Source organism: Leopardus geoffroyi, chromosome C1 (assembly GCF_018350155.1).
Source record: "Leopardus geoffroyi isolate Oge1 chromosome C1, O.geoffroyi_Oge1_pat1.0, whole genome shotgun sequence".
In the NCBI taxonomy this organism is placed as follows: domain Eukaryota; kingdom Metazoa; phylum Chordata; class Mammalia; order Carnivora; family Felidae; genus Leopardus; species Leopardus geoffroyi.
In genome coordinates, this window is record NC_059328.1 from 203,714,483 (window position 1) to 203,736,735 (window position 22,253).

At 50.0% G+C, this 22,253-nt stretch overlaps 1 protein-coding gene across 4 annotated transcripts; it reads right to left on the reverse strand.

Annotated features, from left to right (window-relative positions):
* Window positions 1-203: 203 nt before the first annotated feature.
* Window positions 204-20,131, reverse strand: LOC123599508 (aspartyl aminopeptidase). Of its 4 annotated transcripts, XM_045481355.1 has the most exons (16): window positions 19,997-20,131; window positions 11,501-11,548; window positions 10,495-10,588; window positions 10,320-10,408; window positions 10,085-10,198; window positions 9,732-9,857; window positions 9,397-9,527; window positions 9,060-9,135; window positions 8,845-8,952; window positions 8,028-8,105; window positions 6,739-6,822; window positions 5,562-5,722; window positions 5,144-5,183; window positions 4,939-5,040; window positions 647-814; window positions 204-336 (listed from the first exon to the last, which is right to left on the reverse strand). In XM_045481355.1, the coding sequence occupies exons 1-16, from the start codon at window positions 20,054-20,056 to the stop codon at window positions 286-288; spliced, it is 1,530 nt and encodes a 509-aa protein (XP_045337311.1). In that variant the 5' UTR covers window positions 20,057-20,131; the 3' UTR covers window positions 204-285. The 4 variants fall into 4 exon arrangements, with proteins under 4 accessions (XP_045337311.1, XP_045337312.1, XP_045337314.1 ...); XM_045481356.1 differs by lacking the exons at window positions 11,501-11,548; window positions 19,997-20,131 and adding an exon at window positions 11,211-11,331; XM_045481358.1 differs by lacking the exons at window positions 11,501-11,548; window positions 19,997-20,131 and adding an exon at window positions 11,132-11,237.
* Window positions 20,132-22,253: the final 2,122 nt, after the last annotated feature.

The following is a 22,253-nucleotide window of genomic DNA, read 5'->3' on the forward strand; positions in this document are numbered from 1 at the left end:
TTCCAATTGTGGACCCACCTACCTGTCACCCACTTCAGGCACGGGCTTAAGGAAAAGAGATTCGAGATCAGGCCTCCAGCTCCCAGGAGCTGTGCCCCCACCCCCACCTGCCCCCTACCTCCCCCTCTGTTCTGGTTCTAGTGGTTCAAGCCAGATTCAACTCCCACCCCTCCAGCCTCCAAATGAACACAACAGAATGCATCTGAGTGAAAAATCCACTTTAATAATCCAGCTTCAGCTCAGCCGACAACTTCTCAAGTGCAAGAGAAGTCTTTCCAAGAGGCCTCAATCCACTAAGAGGTTACGGCTCAGAGAAGGGAACAGCTCAAAGAAGCCCTAAAACGGAGAGCAACAAGGGATTTGGAATCAGTGCAGACCAGATGGGGGGGGGGGGCCTGCTCCCGCCAACACAGGCCCAGCCAGAGAGACACAGGTCCTCGACCCACACATGACAACTGCCCCCGTCTTCCCATCTCTCATCCCCACTCTATCCTCTCATTATCCTCTGAGGGCTGATCGGGGCCCCTGTGTCTCAAGAAGAATGGGCACCCTTCCTTTCCTACAGGGTAGCATGGAGCCCCAGCAACCAATCCAGGCACCAGAGGAGGAGCCCAGCCACCATGATGATGGATGAGGTGGGAGTCACCTTGAAGAGGGTGAGGGTCTGGAGCACTCCTGAGGTGCAGGCGGTCTCCCGGATGGAGTGCATGGCCAGCTGGGGGCTGCCTAAATCCAGTACTCGCAGCCCCAGCCGAGAAGCCAAGATGGGTCCAATGGTGGTTCCACAGGGAGAGTCATTCCGCACCATGAGATCCTAGGGAGAGGAGGACAGGTTCATGAACAACAGGTAGTGTCTGCTCATTAAGCCCAAACAGGAAGTCATCTTAGAACTGCAGGACTGAAAGGGGTCCTGGCAGAGGGCCCACTTCTGCCCCCTCAGAGAGTAGATGTGACCAGAATAAAGATAGCCTACATTAAATGGCAAGCCCAAAGGACAGTATATTCTGAATTGGTCCTACTCTCTCCATCTGAACTCCTGCCACCCTAATTCCAGCCACCTTCCCTTCCATTAAGATTCCTTCCTCCACACAGCAGGCAGGGGAATTAAAAAAACAAAATGTACCCTTTATATCAACCTCTTGCTTTGCACACACTCACTTCCTGTACCCATACACACACAAAGAACAATCCCTCTGTAGTTTTAGTGTTTTTAGAAATATTGCTATTGGCATTCTGAATCTCTTTACATTCTGATAAAATTAAATTAAATAAGAAGGGGCACGTGGTCGGTTCGGTCGGTTAAACATCCGACTTTGGCTCAGGTTATGCATGATCTCATGGTTTGTGAGTTCGAGCCCCGCATCGGGCTGTCTGCTGTGAGCAGAGCCTGTTTCTGATCCTCTGTCCCCCCCTCTTCTCTCTGCCCCTTCCCTGCTCACACTTTCTCTCTCAAAAATAAACAAACATTTAAAAAAATAAATAAGTAAATAAGAAAATCATAGTATGTTCAAAATTAAGATTTTTAGTATAAGGGAAAACAGGATTATAAAATCAGATAAATTAAGCAGTAACTATTACTTCTTACACAAGTATAGTATTAATTCATGGTTTGCAAAAAATATATGTATTTTTCTAACTATGTCTACAGAAATGACCCCAAAGCACACCCCCCTCCCCCCCCCGCACTCCTCAAGAACAATGGACACTCATGGTGCCAGACAATGGTCTCTAAAACCATCATCCATGTCTGGGGAGAGAAATGAACAAGATAAGCCTGCAATTTCTTGTTATGCAAAAAGCAAGACAACTTTCGAGAGTCCTGTCAAAGGACACATGTCAACAGGGTTCCCACTGGTCAAAGTTATGATAATCTGAGGGTGAAAGTAAATGGCTACAGGGGTGCCTGGGTGGCTCGGTCGGTTAAGCATCTGACTTCGGCTCAGGTCATGATCTCACGGTCCGTGAGTTTGAGCCCCGCGTCGGGCTCTGTGCTGACTGCTCAGAGCCTGGAGCCTGTTTCAGATTCTGTGTCTCCCTCTCTGTCTGCCCCTCCCCTGTTCACGCTCTCTCTCTGTCTCAAAAATAAACGTTAAAAAATTTTTGAAAAAAAAAAAAAAAAGAAAGTAAATGGCTACAGTACTTCGGGTCACAACGAACCAATGAAACCCTTGATTTAATGACAGAAACGGAAAAGGAAAAAAGCCCCTTATCTGTCACCATGTAAGGTGGCTATTAACACAGCTCGCCTTGAAAACTGATTAGTAAAGGGAAAGAATTAGCATTTATCCCGTCTTTCCACCAGAAACCCTATTGCATGATAACCAAATAGCCCTGGCTGACGGGGAGAAAAGTTCTGCTTCCCAGAACAGCAGCTAATCTATGCAGAAGGGATTATGCGTAGAAAAGGGATGAATTGGGGGAATGAATTTAGTGATTTCAGCAAGGATTATTGACTGGTGTCAAAACCATCATGTGTCTGGTTGTTAGGGATCTCATCACTTGCACAGGGTACTGTCCAGCCAAAGGAGGAAAACCCCCATATGACAGAGGGGAAGGAGGGCACCCCAATGCACTGCATCACTAAGGGTGGGGCGCCCAGATAACACACGTATGATGCAACATGAGGGACCCACCAGTCATGACTTCTGGCTAAAAATGTGTCATCTGCTAAGCCTTTAGGTATGAATTCCAATCGACAGGAAATGCAGGACCTACAGGCACCAGCTAAACATCACCAAGAGGAAGCAATCAGACAAATTCAGCAAGTGGGAAATCCTGTGGGATGATGAGCTTTGTTTCTTCAACAAGTCAATATTTTACTTTTTTAAGTCAATATTATTATTTTTTAAACGTTTATTTTTTATTTTTGAGACAGAGAGGCAGAGCATGAACGGAGGAGGGTCAGAGAGAGAGGGAGACACAGAATCGGAAGCAGGCTCCAGGCTCTGGGTCATCATCAGCCCAGAGCCCGACGCGGGGCTCGAACTCACGGACCGTGAGATCGTGACCTGAGCTGAAGTCGGACACTTAACCGACTGAGCCACCCAGGCGCCCCAAGTCAATGTTATTTTAAAAGGGGGGTGGTGAGGGCTGCACTACGTTTTGAGACATTTAAGCAACATATCAACCAGACATAATGCGGTCCTGAACTGGATACTAAGGTGGGACAAATGTCTGTAAAGAATATTTGGGGGAAAGGTGCCAGGGTGGCTCAATTGGTTAAGTCTCCAACTTCAGCTCAGGTCATGATCTCATGAGTTTGTGAGTCTGAGCCCTACATGGGGCTCTGCACTGACAGTGGGGAGCCTGCTTGGGATTCTCTCTCTGCTCCTCCCCCACTTGAGCTCCCTCTCTCTCAAAACAAAGAATATTTTGGGGATAACTAGGGAAAACTGAAAATGATCTGGAGGTGACTGGCTGGTTCAGTTGGTAGAGCATGTGACTCTTTATCTTGGGGTCATGAATTTATTATTTTTTTAATTAAAAATTTTTTAGTGTTTTTTTATTTATTTTTGAGAGACAGGACATGAGTGGGGGAGGGACAGAGAGAGAGGAAGACACAGAATCTGAAGCAGGCTCCAGGCTCTGAACTGTTAGCACAGATCTTGAAGTGGGGCTCGAACCCACGAACCGTGAGATCATGACCTGAGCTGAGGTCAGACGCTTAACCGGTTGAGCCACCCAGGGGCCCCTTGGGGTCGTGAATTTAAGCACACTGAGTGTAAAGCTTACTTTTAAAAAAATGATCTGTGCATTAGATGCAAATTTATTGAAACAAAAATTTACTGAAATGAAAAGGTAAAGAATACGGAGTGAAGAGAAAACAAGAAATATATCCAATACGATTCCATTTTGTAAAAAAATATGTGTTAAGTATATGCATAGAAAAAAATCTGGAAGAATATACACAAACCTCTGTGGATTAATATTTTGTTTCTTTTTGTATTTCCTAATTTTCTGAAGGACACATGTCCTGCTTCTGCTGTAAGTTATTAAAGAAAATTCCTCCAATGTCGTCTCACTGCCTTAGAAGAAAATGCAAACCCCCTTCCATGGCCTAGAAGGCCCTATAAAGCTGGCCTGGGCAGGCCTCTCTCCCTGCAACTCTGGCTCTCACCCCAGCTCTATCACTGGGGCTCTGTCTCTTCCTGACAGACCAAGCTCGCTCCTGTCCCCACCTCCCCCCAGGGCCTTTGCACTCATTCCCTTTGGCTGGGATGCTCTTCCTGCAGACTCACCCACGCCTCTTTCTGGTAGTTAAGTCCCAGCTCAAAGTGTCACCTCCTCAAAGAGGCTTCCCTAAGAGTGGAACTACTCAGGTCTACAGGGGACAGGGTGGGGCTGTGCGGCAGAGAGAGCCCTGAGCCGGGAGACAGGATGCCAGGGTCCTCGTTCTGAGTCACCAGGACCTGCTCGCTGCTTGTCACTGGATCGCCTGGGCCCCAGTCCCTTAACTCTCTGCTTCTATCTATTTCTGTCGAGATGGGCCACTGCTGAGGCAAGAATGCCAAGGCCATTAGAGTTCCAGTCTCGCCAGCCCTGAACTTGCCTTATGGAAGCCCCCAGGGTATGTCAGAGAGACACAGGGGGCTGGATGGGAAAAAGGCAGGACTGACCCACCACGTGCCTCGAGCACTCTGTACCTTCAGTTCTGACAGAAATCCAGGAGAGGCATCGTTATCAGCCCCATTTTACAGGTGTGGAAACTGAGGCTCGGAGAAATGAGGAGACTGGCCCTCAGCGGCAGGACCAGCCCCACAGCAGAGCCAGCACTCATCCCAGCTCCACCTACATCCAAAACCCACTCTTCTCACTCGACTGGAAGCCCATCCACTACAGGTTGGCTACCAGGCCCCCCTCCACTGGGGGGGCCCATCTGCTTATGTCCCCCAACCCCACTCCCTCCATCACATCTTCCCAGGCAGGGCCTGGCCTCACCTGCAGGGGCACCCCAACATTACTGGCCACCTCTCGGATCAGGGCCTCTGAAACCGCATTCGAGGCGTAGCGCTGCTTGCTGTTGACCTTGATCACCGGGCCCTGGAGAGAGGGACACCAGGAAATGAGGGCGAGCCACACACGAGTGACGGGCCCAGAACCAGCCAGGCCTCCCAAGTCCTAAGGAGAAACAGGACTACCTCACCTTGTGGAATAAGGGCCGGTGGTTCTCCTCATGCTTGTCCCTGCAAGAGGCAGATTAAGGGCCAGGGATGGCAAACAGGAAGTGGGCCTGGCATCACCACCACCTACCCCGTGGAAACATCACTAATGCATCCCAGCATTCTTCCCCACCCAGCCCGGCAGGACCTAGGAGGCATGTCAGTGTTCCAGGCGGCCTCTAGCAACAGAGGCAAAGAAGTTCACAGAGTCTCTTCAACGTACCTGGGAGGGGCATCACATGACTTTGGCCAATTTGGGCCTTGGAGCAGTCAAGAGGAAGCCGCCACTGACCTTTCCGCCAGAAGGAGGAAGGAGGGGAAGGGGGAGGGGCTGGGGCCCAGCGTTAGGTTACCCGCGGGCCGCCAGCTGTGAGGACTACGAGCCTGGCCCAGAGGACTCACAGGTAGTTGGGGTGCACGGCGTGGGCCATGTCTGCGCTGATCATGTAGGACTTGGGGATGGCTTCCTCGAAGGCCGTCAGGTGCTGGGATGAGGCCGAGATCCGGCGCAGCACCAGCTCTGTCAGCAGCGACTGTGCCCCCTGGGCGCTCTCGGACCCCACCTGGTGAGAGCAGAGACTGGTCTGGGATCGGGGGCCTGAGGCAGAGGCCAAGGAGAAGGGCCCAACACCCAGACCGGCCTGGGATCCAACTGATTCAGTGGCTGAGGACTGTGGGATGTTGTCAGCAACGTCCCCAACACCGTGCCACCGAAAACCTGATGGTGGGCTGGGGCCAAACTAACCCTGAGTCGTCTCCGGGCAGCAACAGCACTTTCTGTGGGCTTCCTACATTGCCCCCCCGCCCCTTCTTCCTTCCCCTGACCCTCGTGTCTGGGCCTCCTCGCAGATGCCCTTTCACACTGGCCAATCTTCTTTTATGCATGTGACAAAGACGGCTAACTACCCGTGCTAGCTTGTACAACAGAACACCCAAACTGCAGCTAAGCATACAACTACTCAGGTAGAGAGGACATTCCCCGCTTCCCCTGCAGCTAAACGTGGCCATGCCAAGTCCCATGAACACAGACAGTGAGGAACGGCACCTTTGGGTGGTGCCTTAAATGAGCGTACACTCTCCCCCTGCCCTTTCCTCTCCTCCTAACTCAGTACAGACACGATGGCAGGAGCTAGGACAGCCACCCTGGATCCTGAGATGGAAGCCGAATGCTCAGGATGGCAGAGACCTGTCCTGAACTGCTCACTCTGACCCGTGCAATTATGTGCGAGAGAACAACCCATCTGTTCAGGCTCTGTTGCATTGTCTAAGACTCCACCTGACACAGGCATGCAGAGTAAAGGGCCCGCCATGTGCTGAGCCCTGGGACTAACAGATGAAAGGGCAGGGTCCCTGTCCTCGAGACGCTCACCATGTGGCACACACAGAGACAGAGGAGGTATGGTCTCACTACTGAAAGCAGATATATGCTGAGCCAGGGGGACCAGGCGCTAAGAGAGCACAGGCAGTATCTTCCCACCTTTGTGGCTTCCGGAATAGCCCTGGCTTACGGTGGGTACCTGACATGAGCTGGCTGCAGAAAGCTTCACAGAGGGGACCCTCCACAGAACCCTCTATGTACCTCTTCGTTGTCGTAGAGAGCAATCATGCGCACGTGGGGCTCCGCGGCCAGAGAGGCAGGAGATGCGCAGGAGTCGATCAAAGCCTGTTTGGGGGGCGGGGGGGGGGTATCAAGAGCATCCTCCTCATCCCCCCTTCTTCCATCACCCTCCCCACCAACACCTTGGAGGTTCACACTCCCCGCCTGCCTTCTGTCATCACGGCCGGAGGGAAGTGGGCTGGGGCTTTCACAGGCTTTTCATCTCTTGGGGCGCTGCCCAGCATGCGGGAGACCTTTTCAACTGGGCTGGGAGAACCACCCTTTGGGTGTTCTCCTCCCCTACCTTCCTATGCAAAAGGCAGGAGGATGAATAAGCTGGAAGGGAAGAGCTGAGAATCCTGGAAAGTCAAAAGAACCACACAGAGCGTGTAAACTAATTGGCCTCAGTGAAAAGATCAAGGTCCAAAGAGGTGACCAGGTGACCCGGACTCCATCGAGGTGATGCAGCTGGCTGGCTGCAGAAGCTAATACAGGTCCCAGGTCTGGCTCTGGTCGTAAGTTACAGCCCAAAGCCTGTCTCCAAGAACAGGATGGGGAGGGAGGGAGAGGTATGACAAGGGACAGGGCAAGAGGAAAGAAAGAAATAGAACTGACAGGCACCTGGGTGGCTCAGTTGTTAACCATCTGACTTTGGCTCAGGTCGTGATCTCACAGTTTGTGAGTTTGAGTCCCACATCGGGTGAGCACAAGTCCTGCTTCGGGTGAGCCCTGCTTCTCTCTCTCTCTCCCCCTGTCTCTCTCTGCCCCTCGTGGGATTCTCTTTCTCTCTCTCTGTCCCTTGCTCACTTGTGCCCTCTTTGCCTCTCTCTCTCTCAAAAAAAAAAAAAAAAGGAAATAGAACTAACTAGGGTAGAAAGGTGGGGACATCAAGGTGACTGGGAAGAAGACAGACTGCCCCACTGAGACCCCAAGGTACAGACAGAAGGCTGGGTGGGCCTCAGCCTGGAGGGCAGGGGGAGCAGAGGGAGGCGGAGGACATTGCCTTATGAGATGCTAAGGTCTCTCCCTTGGAGCAGAGGCTAACGCAGGGGAGAAGCAGACGGAGCAGGGCGAGGAGGAGACACCATGGTGCCCTGGCCGGCCTCTCAGCCTTCCCCCACTCAGCCCCTGCCCATGGCCCAGCCAGCACCAGCAGACCGGGGAGGTGGCCAGCGGCCCTCTTCTGACCTGCTAGGACCTGAGGCAGTCCTCCCCACCCCCACTGCTGCTCCTCCTGGTGATGTGCTGCCTGGGGTGCCGCCGCCACTCACCTGCAGGGCACAGAAGCAGCTGTGCAGATTGTCCAGCCGAGGGGCAAAGATGAACTCCTCGTAGGCACCGCCCAGGACCTAGAAATACAGAACAGTCAGCCTGCCCTTCGACCCCTCACCCCAACTCACCTGCTTCTCCCTGCTCCCCAACGCCTGAGTGTGAGCGAGCCTCCCTGGCTCTGTGCGCGGCCCCTCCCTGCCCCCTGGCTTAGAGCACCGTGATCTGCCGTGTAGGGCTGAGTGGACGATGGGGAACAGGGCCGGGCAGGAGCTGAGGGATGGGAGGGTGATGTCTATGGTTCCTACCAGTTCCTGTGGGACTAGAAAAGGGAGACGCTGAATGGTCACAAGACAAGCTAAGGAAATAAACAAGAGACCAGCCCGGAAACAGTGCACATTCAAACAGGCCCAAACATCCAAAGACTTCACAATCTCCTACTGTGGGCAACTCAGAGGGGCATGAGGGCAGGCTCCAGAGAAAGGGGTGGGGGGGCACAGCCAGGCCTTCTGCCCTCAGAGGTGTAGGGCCGGTATGGGTCAAAGTACAAGTGACCACCTGCAGCAGAAACCCCTAAGGAGCGTGTGGAAGGACTGATTTCCAGGCCCCACCACAGACGTCCAGGTAGGCAGTTCTGGAGCAGGAAAGTGCCCTTTTGAGAACCACTGGCCTGGAGGCAGAGGGGCATGATGACTACTGGAAAGAACAGGGATGAGATGGGAGTAACTAGGGGACCGGCCGACGCGGTGAGTGCTTCAGGGCGCACAGAGGCAGGCTAGGATCCCGGCGATCCCCACCCATGAGTTCCGGCAACCTCACCGCAGGCTGGGTGTCAGCAAGGCAGAGCTCCATCTCCAAGATATCCTCGGGGCTCAGTCCCAGATGGGCACAGAGAAGGGACATGAGGACCGAGTGGTGCCGGTCATCCTGCAGGGCAAAAGGATGTTAGGAGAAGGTCTGCTCTTCCCCTCCTCCCCCTTCTCAGAGAATCAGTCCCTGCCCCACTCCTCCCCATGAGCAGGGGACTCTCTTACCGCAGCACCGAGAGGTCCAGGCTCAGGAGTCCCCTTCTCCAGCTCCTCCTGAACGGCTGTGGCAAGAATGGGGACTCTGTGTGGAGTCACAAGAGGGAAGTGTGGGGAGGGCTGGAGGCATGGCATCCCTGAGCTCCAGCATCTCCCAGTGGGAACTGCCCTTGCCCTGATTCTCAGCTTGCTTTCCAAGTGGCAGAGCAATGAGGGACCTCAGATAGCATCAGCTGGGTCCCAACAGTAGAACCTGGCTGTGGCCACCATTAGGTAGGTAGTGGTGTCCTAGGTCCCACCAGGCCCCTTCCCTCACCTGGTGCCACAGCCCTCGCACCAGACTCACAAATGCATCTCCATGTTGGGCCCGAAGTTCTCGTTGACATTTCGCTGCAGATGGATGGCCAGGTGTGGGATGCGGAGAATGGGCCGGTCCACGTGCACCAGGCGCTGCTCCAGGCGGCCTGAGGCAGGGCACTGTGGCCCACCAGGCCAGGTCAGCCCAGGGCACCTCCCAATCACCGTTGGTTAAAACCCCAGACTGACCAACATGGTCCTCAGACCAGACTGCCCTGCCACCCCTTCCCTGGGGGGCTCTCCACAGGTACCCTAAGGGAAGGTTACAGTCAATCTTCAGGCAGCTGAAGGTGAGAATCTCCCAGGTCCCACCCCAGTTCCCACCTTGACAATGACTCGTCCGGCCAAGGTCAGGTCCCGGTCAAACCAGGTGCTCCAGATCCCGCCACCATAGGTCTCCACACCAACCTGCTGGAATCCCACCTGGCTGCGGCGGGACCGCCGTTTCACCTGCGTGTGAAGGTGGGGAAGTGAGAGAAGGCTGGACGACATGATGTGGAGAGGAGACAGACTGATCGAGAGCTAGTTAACACAGAGCGAATACTGCTGCAGAGAAGGGCCCAAAGTGTGGAGGAAGGGGGCGACAAGTTTCAGGAATAGACTCCCCAACCTGTACCTCTCCACTTCCTTTTGACCTGTCCCCCCCCACCCCCGCCCCCGCAGCCCCAGTTCCTCACCCGCAGGCAGGGGCTGTCCGTGTGGGCCCCAATGAGGCTGAAACCGTTGCCAGGAACATACTGGCCTCCCACAGCAAAAGCGATGATGGTGGAGGAGTTCCTGGTCAGGAAGTACTGGGGGGGGGGAGGGTGAAGGGGTGCGGAGATTGAGTTGGATTAGCTAGCCAGCTGGCACAAAGGACTTTGAGCCCCAGCCTAGGAACATGCTTCTCTGCCCCCACCCCACCCCAAGTACCTTGCTCTCTGGCTTGATATCCCAGCTTTCCGTCTCTTTGAGTTCACGGAAGCCAGCCTGGAGGAGGCGGCTGCGGCACTCAGCCACAGCTATAGCGAAAGAAGGCTTTCAGAGCGATGGAAGCGGGTAAGGGGGCACACCGGCCCCACCCTCCTCCCCTGTCCTGGTCACTTACCGTGGAAAGGGGAAGGGCTCCGGTTCACGAACTTGAGGAGTTCCCGGGCCGCGGCCTGCACCGCCTCTTTGCGGGCTCTGCCGGTCATGACCACCTAGGGGAGGGGAGGTGCTCAGACTCCTAGAGGTTTGGGACCCTAGAGTTATATCATCCAGGCCCCGGGAACCACCTCCTTCCCCAGCCCCATTCTCCCTAAGTGACCGCTGCGAGGTTCAGACCTCTGCTTCCGCCCCTTTCGCTACGGACAGACGCAGATGCCGGGCCAAACCTGTCTCAGCAGAAAGCTCCAGCCCTCCAGCCAAAGTATCACAACCCCAAGGATGCTCCCCGCCCAGCTCCTCCCAGACGGCCCGCCCCCAATACGAGCTTTAGCCCGGCCCCCTAAATCCTACCCCCACGTGCCCGCCCACCGGGGAAATCCCGGTCGGTTCCAAGCTCTCAGCTCCCAAACGGGCCCCTAAACTCCGGGCGGGCCTGCACCAAGGAGCCAAAGCCCAATTCTCTGGGGAATACCCCCCCCCCACCCCGTCCCCTCCACCCCCACAGTCTATAGCAGGCCACCCTTTTCCAACCCCAGGAAGACCAGGTTACGGAGGCCGGGCTTTCGGTTTCGCTTTGGGTCGGGCACGGCCCTCACCTCAGAGCGCTGCTGACCTCAGTCCCGAACGGGATCGGAGGGGATCTGAGCTGCAGCTGGGCGGGCCGGAGACACCTACCTGCATAACCCGACGCGTGGGCCGGTGTCCGCTGGCCTGGCTCCGGCTCTCGGCCCGCCCCGCCCCTCGCTAGCCCCCGCCTCCGGGCCCGCCCCTGCCGCGCCGTTTGCTCTGCCGCGCCGTTTGCTCCGCCCCGAGATAGGCCGCGCCGCCAGCCCCGCCCCGCCGTCCGCGGTGGGGGCGGGGGCCCTCTGCTGCCCGGGAGGTGCTAGAGCAGCCTCCGAGTCACGCGCCTCGTTGCCTGTCCCAGGTCAGAGAATCTGAGAAAAAACTCGCCCCTGCCGGCTCACCTGGTCCGACGAGTACGGTACAAAGTGCTCTCTCTCACCGCAGGCACCCTTGTGGTAATAAAAGCAACATGGCTAGTGTTCATGGAGCGTTCACGATAAGCTTTAGCTTTCCAGTAAGGCTTAACGTGTTACCTCGTTTAATCTTCACAACTGCTTCGTCAACTTTGTACTTTTACTGTCCCCATTTTACACATGAACGAAACGAAATACGGAGGCAAGTACCCTGTCCAGGGCAGTAAATGGCAGAGGTGGGGTTTGAGCCCAATTAATTTGATTCCAGGGGCCTGGAGCAAGCTACTCTCAGATCTTTTCTCGGCCTTTTTCTATGCACCTTGGTGAGTGTAACGTTACACGGCAAGTCCCCTGAGGCCCAGGGAAGTTAATGACTTGCCTAAGATCACACAACTGTTTGGATGCATCTGGAATGACTCATACCTGCACTCTTTCCACTTCTTTTTTTAAAGAAATTTTTTTTTTCAACGTTTATTTATTTTTTGGGGGGACAGAGAGAGACAGAGCATGAACGGGGGAGAGGCAGACAGAGAGGGAGACACAGAATCGGAAACAGGTTCCAGGCTCTGAGCCATCAGCCCAGAGCCTGACGCGGGGCTCGAACTCACGGACCGCGAGATCGTGACCTGGCTGAAGTCGGACGCTTAACCGACTGCGCCACCCAGGCGCCCCTCTTTCCACTTCTTAAGAGGACAAAATAAACTCCACATGTTCTTCGAGGCAATCCCAGTTTTCACATGTCAAGAGTGGTAAGCCACAATTTAAAAAACCAAGGTGCCCACCTAGTCATAGATTCTGATCAGGACTGTTGATGGCCCCTAGGTACAAAACAGGGCCCAGCACTCAGCGGTGTTAACACTCTAGGGATTACAGGTGAGCAAGCTGCCCTTTATATACTGGGGTAGGAATGGGCCAGGGGAGTGGTCAGAAAGGCCCCGCAGCCTTCAATTCACAGAAGTAGGTATTGCGGGGGAGTGTTCAAGAATATAGAGGGGGTGGGTAAATTCATGGCATTCCCTGTTTATTGAAATGTATAGTTTTTGTGCTGAGAGTGTCATGGAAAGAACATTCTTTTCCTCTGAGAGCCAGAGGCTGGTTAGTGGGGGACACATTCGCGGACAGTGACAAGAACTGAAACGGGTGCAATGTATAAGGGAAGGAAATTTAACAAAAAATTTTTAATGCTCTTCTGAGTACAAAAAAAAAAGTACATGCTAATGTGAGAAATTCAAATAACACCAAAATGGGTAACTTAGAAAGTGAAAGTAAACATTTTGATAAATTGAACATCTATTCTTGATTAACAAAAAAACCAAATGAAATCCTCTTAAGAAACCAAAAAGAGGGGGGCGCCTGCGGGGCGTTGGGCGTCTGACTTCCCCTCAGGTCATGATCTCGAGGTCCCGTCTGTGGGTTGGAGCCCCGCCTCTGGCTCTAGGCTGACAGCTCAGAGCCTGGAGCCTGGTTTGGATTCTGGTATTGTGTGTCTCCTTCTCTCTCTGCCCCTCCACTGCTTGTGCTCTGTCTCTCTCTCTCTCAAAAATAAATAAGCTTAAAAAAAAGAAAGAAAGAAACCAGAAAGGAAGGATAAAGACTATCTACCAGAAATCTACAGTAGAAATTAGTGGGGAAATACAGAAGTGCTCCTGTTCAAGTCAGAAGTAAGACACTGGTGAGCTATTACTGCTGGCAGTCAACGTGGATCTGCAGTGAGAGCCAGTGCCACAAAGCAAAATAAACAACTATAAATATGGAAAAGTAAATTTTCTCGTTATTTATAGATTACTTGATTACCTAGAACCTCCAAGCAAATAAGCTGATAAGCTATTTGAACGGGTAGCAGGAGTGACCTGATTTTGAAAATCATCAGCTTTCCTGTGCAATAATCAACTAGAAAATATACTAGTAAAACGGTCCTATTTACAAGAACAAGAAATACTATTAAATTCCTGAGTATGAGATACTCAGTCTCACTGTAATCTGGGAAATGCAAGCTAAAAATGAGGTGCCATTTTTGATTTGTCATGTTAGCAAAAGTGAAAAGAACTGGTAACGTCAAGTGTTGGAGAAGACTTGGGGTAACGCATGCCTTTATACCCAATTTCTGTGATGTAAACTCTCCCAGTGGCTCGTTCCAAGCTGCCAGCATGAACTGAATGTGGAGTTAGGAAGAGATGCACAAAAGCAGGGCATTGTATAGATTTGTACCATACAGATATAATGGACATAAATAAACTCAAGAGCATAGATTGAGGGGTGCCTGGCTAGGTCCGTCAGAGGAGCATGTGACTCTTGATCTTGGGGTCATGAGTTCAAGCCCCATGTTGGGTGTAGAGATTGCTTACATAAATAAATAAATAAACTTTAAAAAAGGAGCACAGATTGATAATAAAATAGCTAAGAAGGTGATGATTTTTGTGTATTTATTATATGTTTGCAATATAATTTATTAAGAGTGCATAATTGAATTTTTTAATGATTTCTATGTTTAATGGCAGGATCACAAAATTCCTGGACATTTGATAATCATTTCTCATGAGCTGATCCAAGTCAGCTCTAGCACACAACTTCTCTCAGACTCTACGTCTTTGTTCCTCACAGTGTGATTTTTGACCAGCAGCATCTACAATTCTAGGGAACTTTCTAGAAATGCAGAATGACAGGGCTCACCCCAAACCTATCAAATCATAATCTGCATGTTAACAAGATCCCTAGCTAATCTGTATGCGAATTCAAGTTTGAGACACGTTGTTTTAAACCGCTGTGTGGTAGTAAAAAGCAATGAGGTCAGGGGTGCCTGGGTGGCTCAGTCAGTTAAGTGCCCGACTTCGGCTCAGGTCATGATCTCACGATTCGTGGGTTCGAGCCCCGCATCGGGCTCTGTGCTGACAGCTCGGAGCCTGGAGACTGTTTCTTATTCTGTGTCTCCCTCTCTCTCTGTCCCTCCCCAGCTCATGCTGTCTGTCTCTGTCTCTCAAAAATAAATAAATGTAAAAAAATAAAAAATTTAAAAAAGCAATGAGGTCATGCTTGTCATGTATTATCATAGAAAAAATTTCTGAATATACTGAATGAAAAAAAGGCGATTTCCAGAACAACACTTACACGGCAAGAGCATTTAGGTAAAATTTACATAATGAGCTAAATGTCTAGATTTTATATGCATATACATGTAAGTGCATGGAAACAGGTTTGGAGGGAGAATGGAATGGCATTAGTTAGGAAATGGGAGGGTCGCTTTTTTAGCGATCCAAAAAAAGTTTCTGAGAATCATTCTTGCCCTCAGCCTGCTGAGAAAATCTTCCCGACCAGTCCTTAACTGATGTTTACAATGCTACCATCATTCATTTCTGTTTGGCTGAACAACTTTTATCTTTCTTTATTATTTTTTTAAATGTTTATTTATTTTTGAGAGAGAGAGAGAGCATGAGCAGGGGAGGAGCAGAGAGAATGGGAGACACAAAATCTGAAGCAGGCTCTGACAGCTGACAGACAGCTGACAGCTCAGAGCCTGACCCGGGGCTTGAACTCACCAATGAAGAGGTCATGACCTGAGTCCCACGAATGAAGAGGTCATGACTTGAGCCCAAGTCAGATGCTTAACCAACTAAGCCACCCAGGTGCCCCATTGGTTGAACAACTTTTAAAGAGCAAATACCTGGAAGTTATCTTAGCAATTAGTCACACACACTTCAGCGTGTGTCCATTGGTTATATGTATCCTTTCTGACACCTCTGTTTGTGAGAGAAGCTTTCCAAGTAGTAATTTGTCACGTAATTGTTAAGTCTGCTTTGAGATACAGAAGACCAAAGCAATGTAAGGGAGAAAAGGCGTGGTGTGTGTGTGCGTGCGTGCGTGTGTGTGTGTGTGTGTGTGTGTACTGTCCCTGTCTGCTAAAATGATCTTGATTTCCTGATTCTAAGACAGACCTGGGTGTCTCATTGATATCTTGGTTGTTTAAATCTATGAATAATTTGCTTCTGGGCATAATGATAGGAGCATACATAGGACACAGTACAATATGTCCTCTCACAGTGTTGTTGGAAGGACATTTTCGTTTCCAGCACAAGTCTTCTGCTCAAGTTCTGTTTTCCATGCAAGACTCAACGGATTAAGAACTACAAATCCCAGGATGCCTTGAGGTGAGTCACTTCGGTAAGATTGAAATTTTCAACCAATTACGTTCTAGGAGGGAGGCTTTAAAAAGTAGTGTGTATGGTTAAAAAGAATGCAGCACCTCTATAGGTACTGATAGGGAACAATTTCCAAGATATACTAAGGGAAAAAACAAGGTGCAGAATAGCAGTTATGGTATGTTCTGTTTGTGTATAAACACACACACATACATACACGCATTCTTATATGTTTAAAAGCAGTCACAAGAAAATAGTGACTCTGGGAAAGAGAAATTTTGGCTAAGGGTCTGTGGTAGGAGGAATGTTTCTTTTTTCCTACAAGTCCTTTTGTATGTTTTGAATTTTTTTCTACATACACATATTACCCACTTTTAAAATGAAATAAGTACATTTAAAAAACAGATGGAAAGATGATCTTTAAGTACTTTTTGTGACCATCTTGTTTTCTTCTGTACCCTGATTTAGTGAGCAATTTATTAGTTAACACTTAACCCTAAAATCTTCAGTTTAAAAATGTCCATGTAATCGCCTCTGTGGCTCAGTCGGTTAAGCATCTGACTTCGGCTCAGGTCATGATCTTGCAGTCTGTGAGTTCGAGCCCTGTGTCGGGCTCTGTGCTGACAGCTCAGAGCATGGAGCCTGCTTCAGATTGTCTCCTTCTCTCTCCTCACCTCCCCCACTCACACTCTGTCACTCTCTCTTTCTCTCTTTCAAAAATAAACATTTAAAAAAATAATAAACAAACATTTAAAAATTTTTAAAAATACCCATGTAAAACTGTATTACTTCTTTTTATTTTTAAAAAATTTTTAATGTTTATTTTTGAGAGAGAGTGAGACAGAGAGTGAATGGGGAAGGGCCAGAGAGAGGGAGACACAGAATCTGAAGCAGGTTCCAGGCTCTGAGGTCAGCACAGAGCCCGACGCGGGGCTGGAACCACGAACCGTGAGAACATGACCTGAGCTGAGGTCGGACACCCAACTGACTGAGCCACCCAGGCGCCCCTGTATTACTTCTGATATAGAAATTGTGTCTACATTTGGAAGGAGGTGTGGATAGAATGTTTCTTTTGATGTTGATGATATTTAAACAAAAAATAGGGGCAACTGGGTGGCTCGGTTGGTTTAAGTGTCCTAAGCATCTGACTCCTGATCTCGGCTCAGGTCATGATCTCACATATGATCATGTTGAGTTTGAGCCCCACATCGGGTTCCAGCATAATTCACTCAGTTGTCTTAATCATGCCTGTGCCCTGCCACTGCATTTGCTTACTTGCCTGGCAAACACCCAGCCCTGACTGCACCGAGATCACCTGCTCCATGTCTGCATCTGGCACCTTGTAGAGATACAATAAATACCCAATGAATGAGATTAAAAAAAAATTATTCGTTGTTAAAATTGGCCCCCAGAGAATACTCCCCAGCATTTAAAAGGAACAAAGTATTGAAAACTGCAACAACTTGATTGGATCTCATGGATGTTATGCTAAGCGGGGAAAAAATGACCAAATTATAGGCATGGAGAGGGAATTAGTGGTTGCTACGGGACAGGAGTGATTCTAAAGGGGTAGCACAAGGAACATCTTTGTGGTGGCACAATGGTCCTGTATCTTGATTAGGGCAGTGGTTGCATGCCTCTACACATGTGATAAAATGAGGGTTGCCAGCTAACATACGGGACACCCAATTAAATTTGCATTTCAGATAAAGAATAATTTCTTAGTATAAGTATGTCCCAAATGTTGCATGGGATATACTTACACTTAAAAAAAAAAATTAACCGGGGCGCCTGGGTGGCGCAGTCGGTTAAGCGTCCGACTTCAGCCAGGTCACGATCTCGCGGTCTGTGAGTTTGAGCCCCGCGACGGGCTCTGGGCTGATGGCTCGGAGCCTGGAGCCTGCTTCCCATTCTGTGTCTCCCTCTCTCTCTGCCCCTGCCCCGTTCATGCTCTGTCTCTCTCTGTCCCAAAAATAAATAAACGTTGGAAAAAAAAAAAAATTTTTTTTTTAAAAATTAAAAAAAAAAAAAAAATTAACCGAGTATCCTTTATCTTTATTTGTCAAATCTGGCACTCCTAGGTAATAGGGCATAGAAATATACACACACCTTTTGCCAATGTCACTTGCCTGATTGTGATATTATCCTGTCGTTATGTAAGATGTGACCATTGAGGAAAGTGGGTTAAAGGTACACAGGCCCTCTCTGTACTATTTTAGCAACCTCCTGTGAACGATAATTATTTCAAAATTAAAAAGTTTTTTAAATGGCCCTCGAAAGAAAACCAACGGCTCTTGTGGGTAATAAAAACAGAGCTAGAGGAAGCACAGGCTATTAACCAGCCAAGAAGTTTTATGGAGCATTGTAAAACTGGCACTTCACAAAGGTCTTAAGATGTATCCCCTTTCAAATGTCAATGATCTCATGTAGTTATTGACGGTATAACAAAGTGGTTGTGCACGGGGGCTTGGGATTACACATCCCTGGGTTTAAGTTCTGGCCCCTCCATTGATTAGCTGTGAGCCTTGTTTGCCTGAAGTGCTGGAACCAGCTCACACCCCTATGTCTTTCCAACTCCACATTCAGTGACATCGGGCTGGTAGCTTGAAACCAACCCGGGAGTATTTACACTACCGAGATTGACAAACACTATGAACCAGGGCTTTTTTTTTTTTTTTTTTTTTAGTTTCAAAGAGCTCATTAACCATTTACCATCATACCATAGACTTTGAGCCTCAGTTTACGCATCTGTAAAATGTGGAAAGACATCCGTAATGACTGCCTGATGTCAGGAAGAGTAAATGAGATCCTTAAATGAGACCCATCATGTTATGAGGGCTAAACAGTGCCTGTAGGGTGCTTATCATTAAGTGTGTCGAATCGGCAGTGAACACTATATGTTACTATTTGTTCTTGTTTCTTTCATATTAAGCTGTGAGCAACTTGAGGGCACGGTTATGCTTTCCTTATCTTGATATCTTTAGCGATGGGCTCAGGGCCTGAAACACAGCAAGTGCTAAATAAATGTTCGCTAAATTAAGGAGTAAATGGCATATAATAGCGACTCAAGGTTCTATACCTCCGGAAAATGTGCATTTTATCAGAGGCTTTTTGGGGCACACTTCTTGATCTTGAAACATGGAGATGTTCAGGCCCCGCCGCGGGCTTGCAGGGAGGGTTGGGGAGCACCCATACCCCCCAGGATGATGTCTGCTTTTGCAGGCCCGGCTCTGGCCACCAAGGCAGCGATCCTGGCATATACCCCCAGGTGACAGGGACAGGCTCTCACCTCTCCTTCCTCCCGGAGCCAAGATGGGGCATTTCTGGCTCTGAGCCTGTCTGACTAGAGGTCATTTAATCCTCGCTGGATTTGTCCTGTTTATTTTAGTGAACAGGGCTGTTTACTTTCTGTTTGTATTTCTAGGGGTGGCTTGCTCATTTTGCTTCCCTTTTATTTACTTTTTGCAAGCACTTGGGTTTGAGTAAATATGTCTATAAAGTTCCAGGGACTGGGTTATTCTGTGTCTGGTATTTTAATGGCTTTTAAACAGTGTCTGCTCAGGTAAGCATTTTATAGATGGATCGAAAAGATAGAGAATTCTTTTCTCAGTGGCCTCTGATTCCTTCCAAGCTGACAGCCAGCTACTAGCAGCCTATGAATCATGGCTTTTCATCAGTAATAAAAATATCAAAACCAACACCCATCTTGGACGGAGAAACTGACCCAGGCTGGTCAGCTGGACTGGGGAACTATAGTAGGTATTTAAACACCAGGGCAGTGCTTAGGGTAAAAATTACCTAGGGTGTTTTTGAAAATGCAGATTCATGAGCCCTATACTCGAGAACTCTGCTTTGGAAGGTTTGGGCTGAGGCTCAGGAATGTGTGTTTTTATCTCGTGCTGCAAATTCTATCCTTAGATCACCCTGAGAAACACAGTTCAGATTCTCAAAAATACTGCGGCCGACGGGGGAGCTTCCCTTAAGCTCAGTGCCTTGTGGGCCCACACAGAGAGAAACTGGGGGACCAGACAGGGATGTTTGTAATGATCCCATCAACAATTAGCACCCTCCGCCTCCAAAGCTAGCCAGGAAAGGACAAGGAGTATTATTCTGATAAGCCTCTTGCTCAAGGTCTAATTTGTCAGCAACTCGAGGGCAGGGGCCATATCTCCCGCATCTTATCACCCCCCACAATGCCTAGGACAATGCCAGCAACTCGAGGGCAGGGGCCATATCTCCCGCATCGTATCACCCCCCACAATGCCTAGGACAATGCTCGGCTTACAGGTTGGCATCTGCTCTGGCTGGGACTCTCCCACCCAAGACAGACCTAGAAGGCAGGCCTGGTTACCTCAGGGTAGCTTGGGAGCCAGTTGTTGGCAATGGACGAGGCAGAGAGGCTGATCGCCATGGTCACCTGCTCACCTCCTCCTGAGCCGGGCCAGGTCTGTCAGAGGCTGGATAGAGACCTGGGGGGGGGGGGCAGCGGGAGTCCCTACTGCCTCTTCTGCCAGCTCCTCCCCTCGCCTCTGCCCCTCTGCAGCAATTCACTGGGTCCTCAGTCCTTGTCCCCATAGGGCCCATTGTGACATCATCAATGCAAGTTGCAACAGTAATGCCCTCACAGCGCCAAGCCTCAGGCTAGCCAAGAGCGCCCGATGTCTAAACAATGACTCCTGACCTGGGCATGGGAGGGTCCTGCGTCCCAAGAAGCTACAAACAGACTTTCTTCTCTGCTTGAGGGATTCTGCTCTCATTCTCTCTCTGGTCCCCTTTGTTTCCCTTCCCAGGTCAGTGTGCTTAATTATTTCATTTTCACGTGTTTACTTGTTTATCCCATTTCCCGACCAGAAAGTCAGCTCCAGGAGGGCATGGCCCACATCTGCTTTTCACTGCTGAATCCCTGGTGCTCAGCACAGTGCCTGATATGTAGCAAATGTTCAACAAACACTTTGGGGGTGCACGAATGCATGAATGAAAGGCTTCGCTGGCTCCAGCCATCCGTCCATTTATTCACTCGACAGGCATGCTTTGTACATCTGTCGCGGATCTGGCTCTTGTCAACCCAAATAACTCCTTTTCTGCCCCAAGGAGCTCCCAGCCTGGTGGTGGGATGCTGGAGACGCATCCTTTGTGCAACGCGCCCTGACAAGGGCTATATCCAAGGTCTGCGGAGATGGGGTTGCAGGCAGGATCACGCTGTGGCAATGACAGGCACTTAAGCCAGAGAAATGGTATATAGTCTGGCAGGATTTCCCCAGCCTGAGTCAGGGGGCCCTAACTGCCCTGAGGCGTCTGCCTCTGCCTCTGCTGACAACCACGGCTGCTTGTTTCTGCTAATATTGCAGCAGGGTGCATCTATAGAAGCGATCTATAAAACACCATTTACAGCCATAACTAAACCACAAAAATCAATCCCCAACGCTCACTCCCATCAACAAACATGCTTGGAGGGCCCCTCCTGAGGCGGGGGGGGGCACACAGCTTTAACATGCCACAGGAGATACAGGGATGAATGAAGTGAAAGCTCTGACCCAGGGGGCTTCTAATCTCCCTGGGGAGACAGGACATGTGGGGAGGGGTGATTAGCCACACGTAATAAAAGTGTGTATGCACGACCCTGTAGAGTAGCCACCGGCCACGTGTGGCTGCTGACCGCTTGAAGTGGGGCTAGTCTGAATTGAGAGATGCTACACATAGAAAGCAATATACACATCAGCTTATGAAAAAATATATAATCTCAATTTTAAAATATTGATTACATGTTGAAACGGTAACATTTTGGAAGAGCTGCGTTAAAATACTATATTATTAAAATTAATCTCACCTGTTTCTTTTACTTTTTATTTATTTAAAAACATTTTTTTTTAAAGGGGTCCCTGGGTGGCTCAGTCAGTTGAGCATCTGACTCTTGATTTCAGCTCAGGCTGTGATCCCAGGGTCGGGGGATCAAGCCCCGCGTGGGGCTCCGCACTAAGTGCGGAGCCTGCTTGGGATTCTCTTTCTCTCTCTCTCTCCCTCTCTCTCTCTCTCTCTAATATAAATACAATGAAAAGAAATTAGAAACATGTTTTTAATGTCTATTTATTTTAAGTCGGGGAGAGAGTGCAAGCAGGGGAAGGGGCAGAGAGAGAGGGAGAGAGAGGGTCCCAAGCAAGCTCCGTGCTGTCAGTGTGGAGCCGGACGTGGGGCTTGATCTCACGACCGTGAGATCATGACCCGAACCAATATCGAGTGGGTGCTCAACTGACTGAGCCATCCAGGCGCCCCTCTTACATTTTAAAAACGTGGCTGCTACAGGGTGTTGGTGCTCAGTTGGTTGAGCTTCTAACTCTTGGTATTGGCTCAGGTTATGATCTCACAGTCGTGAGATCAAGCCCCACATCCGGCTCCACACTGATCGCATGGAGCTTGCTCGAGACTCTCTCTCTCTCTCTGTCTGCCCCTTCCCCTACTTGTACTCTCTCTTGCTCGCTTGCTCAAAATACATACATAAATATAAAAAAAATAAAAATGTGACTGCTAGAACGTTTAAAATGATACCTGTGTGGCTCTCATTACATTTCTATTAGGCTGGTCTAGGAGTGGAGGGGACCCAGCGGTGGACG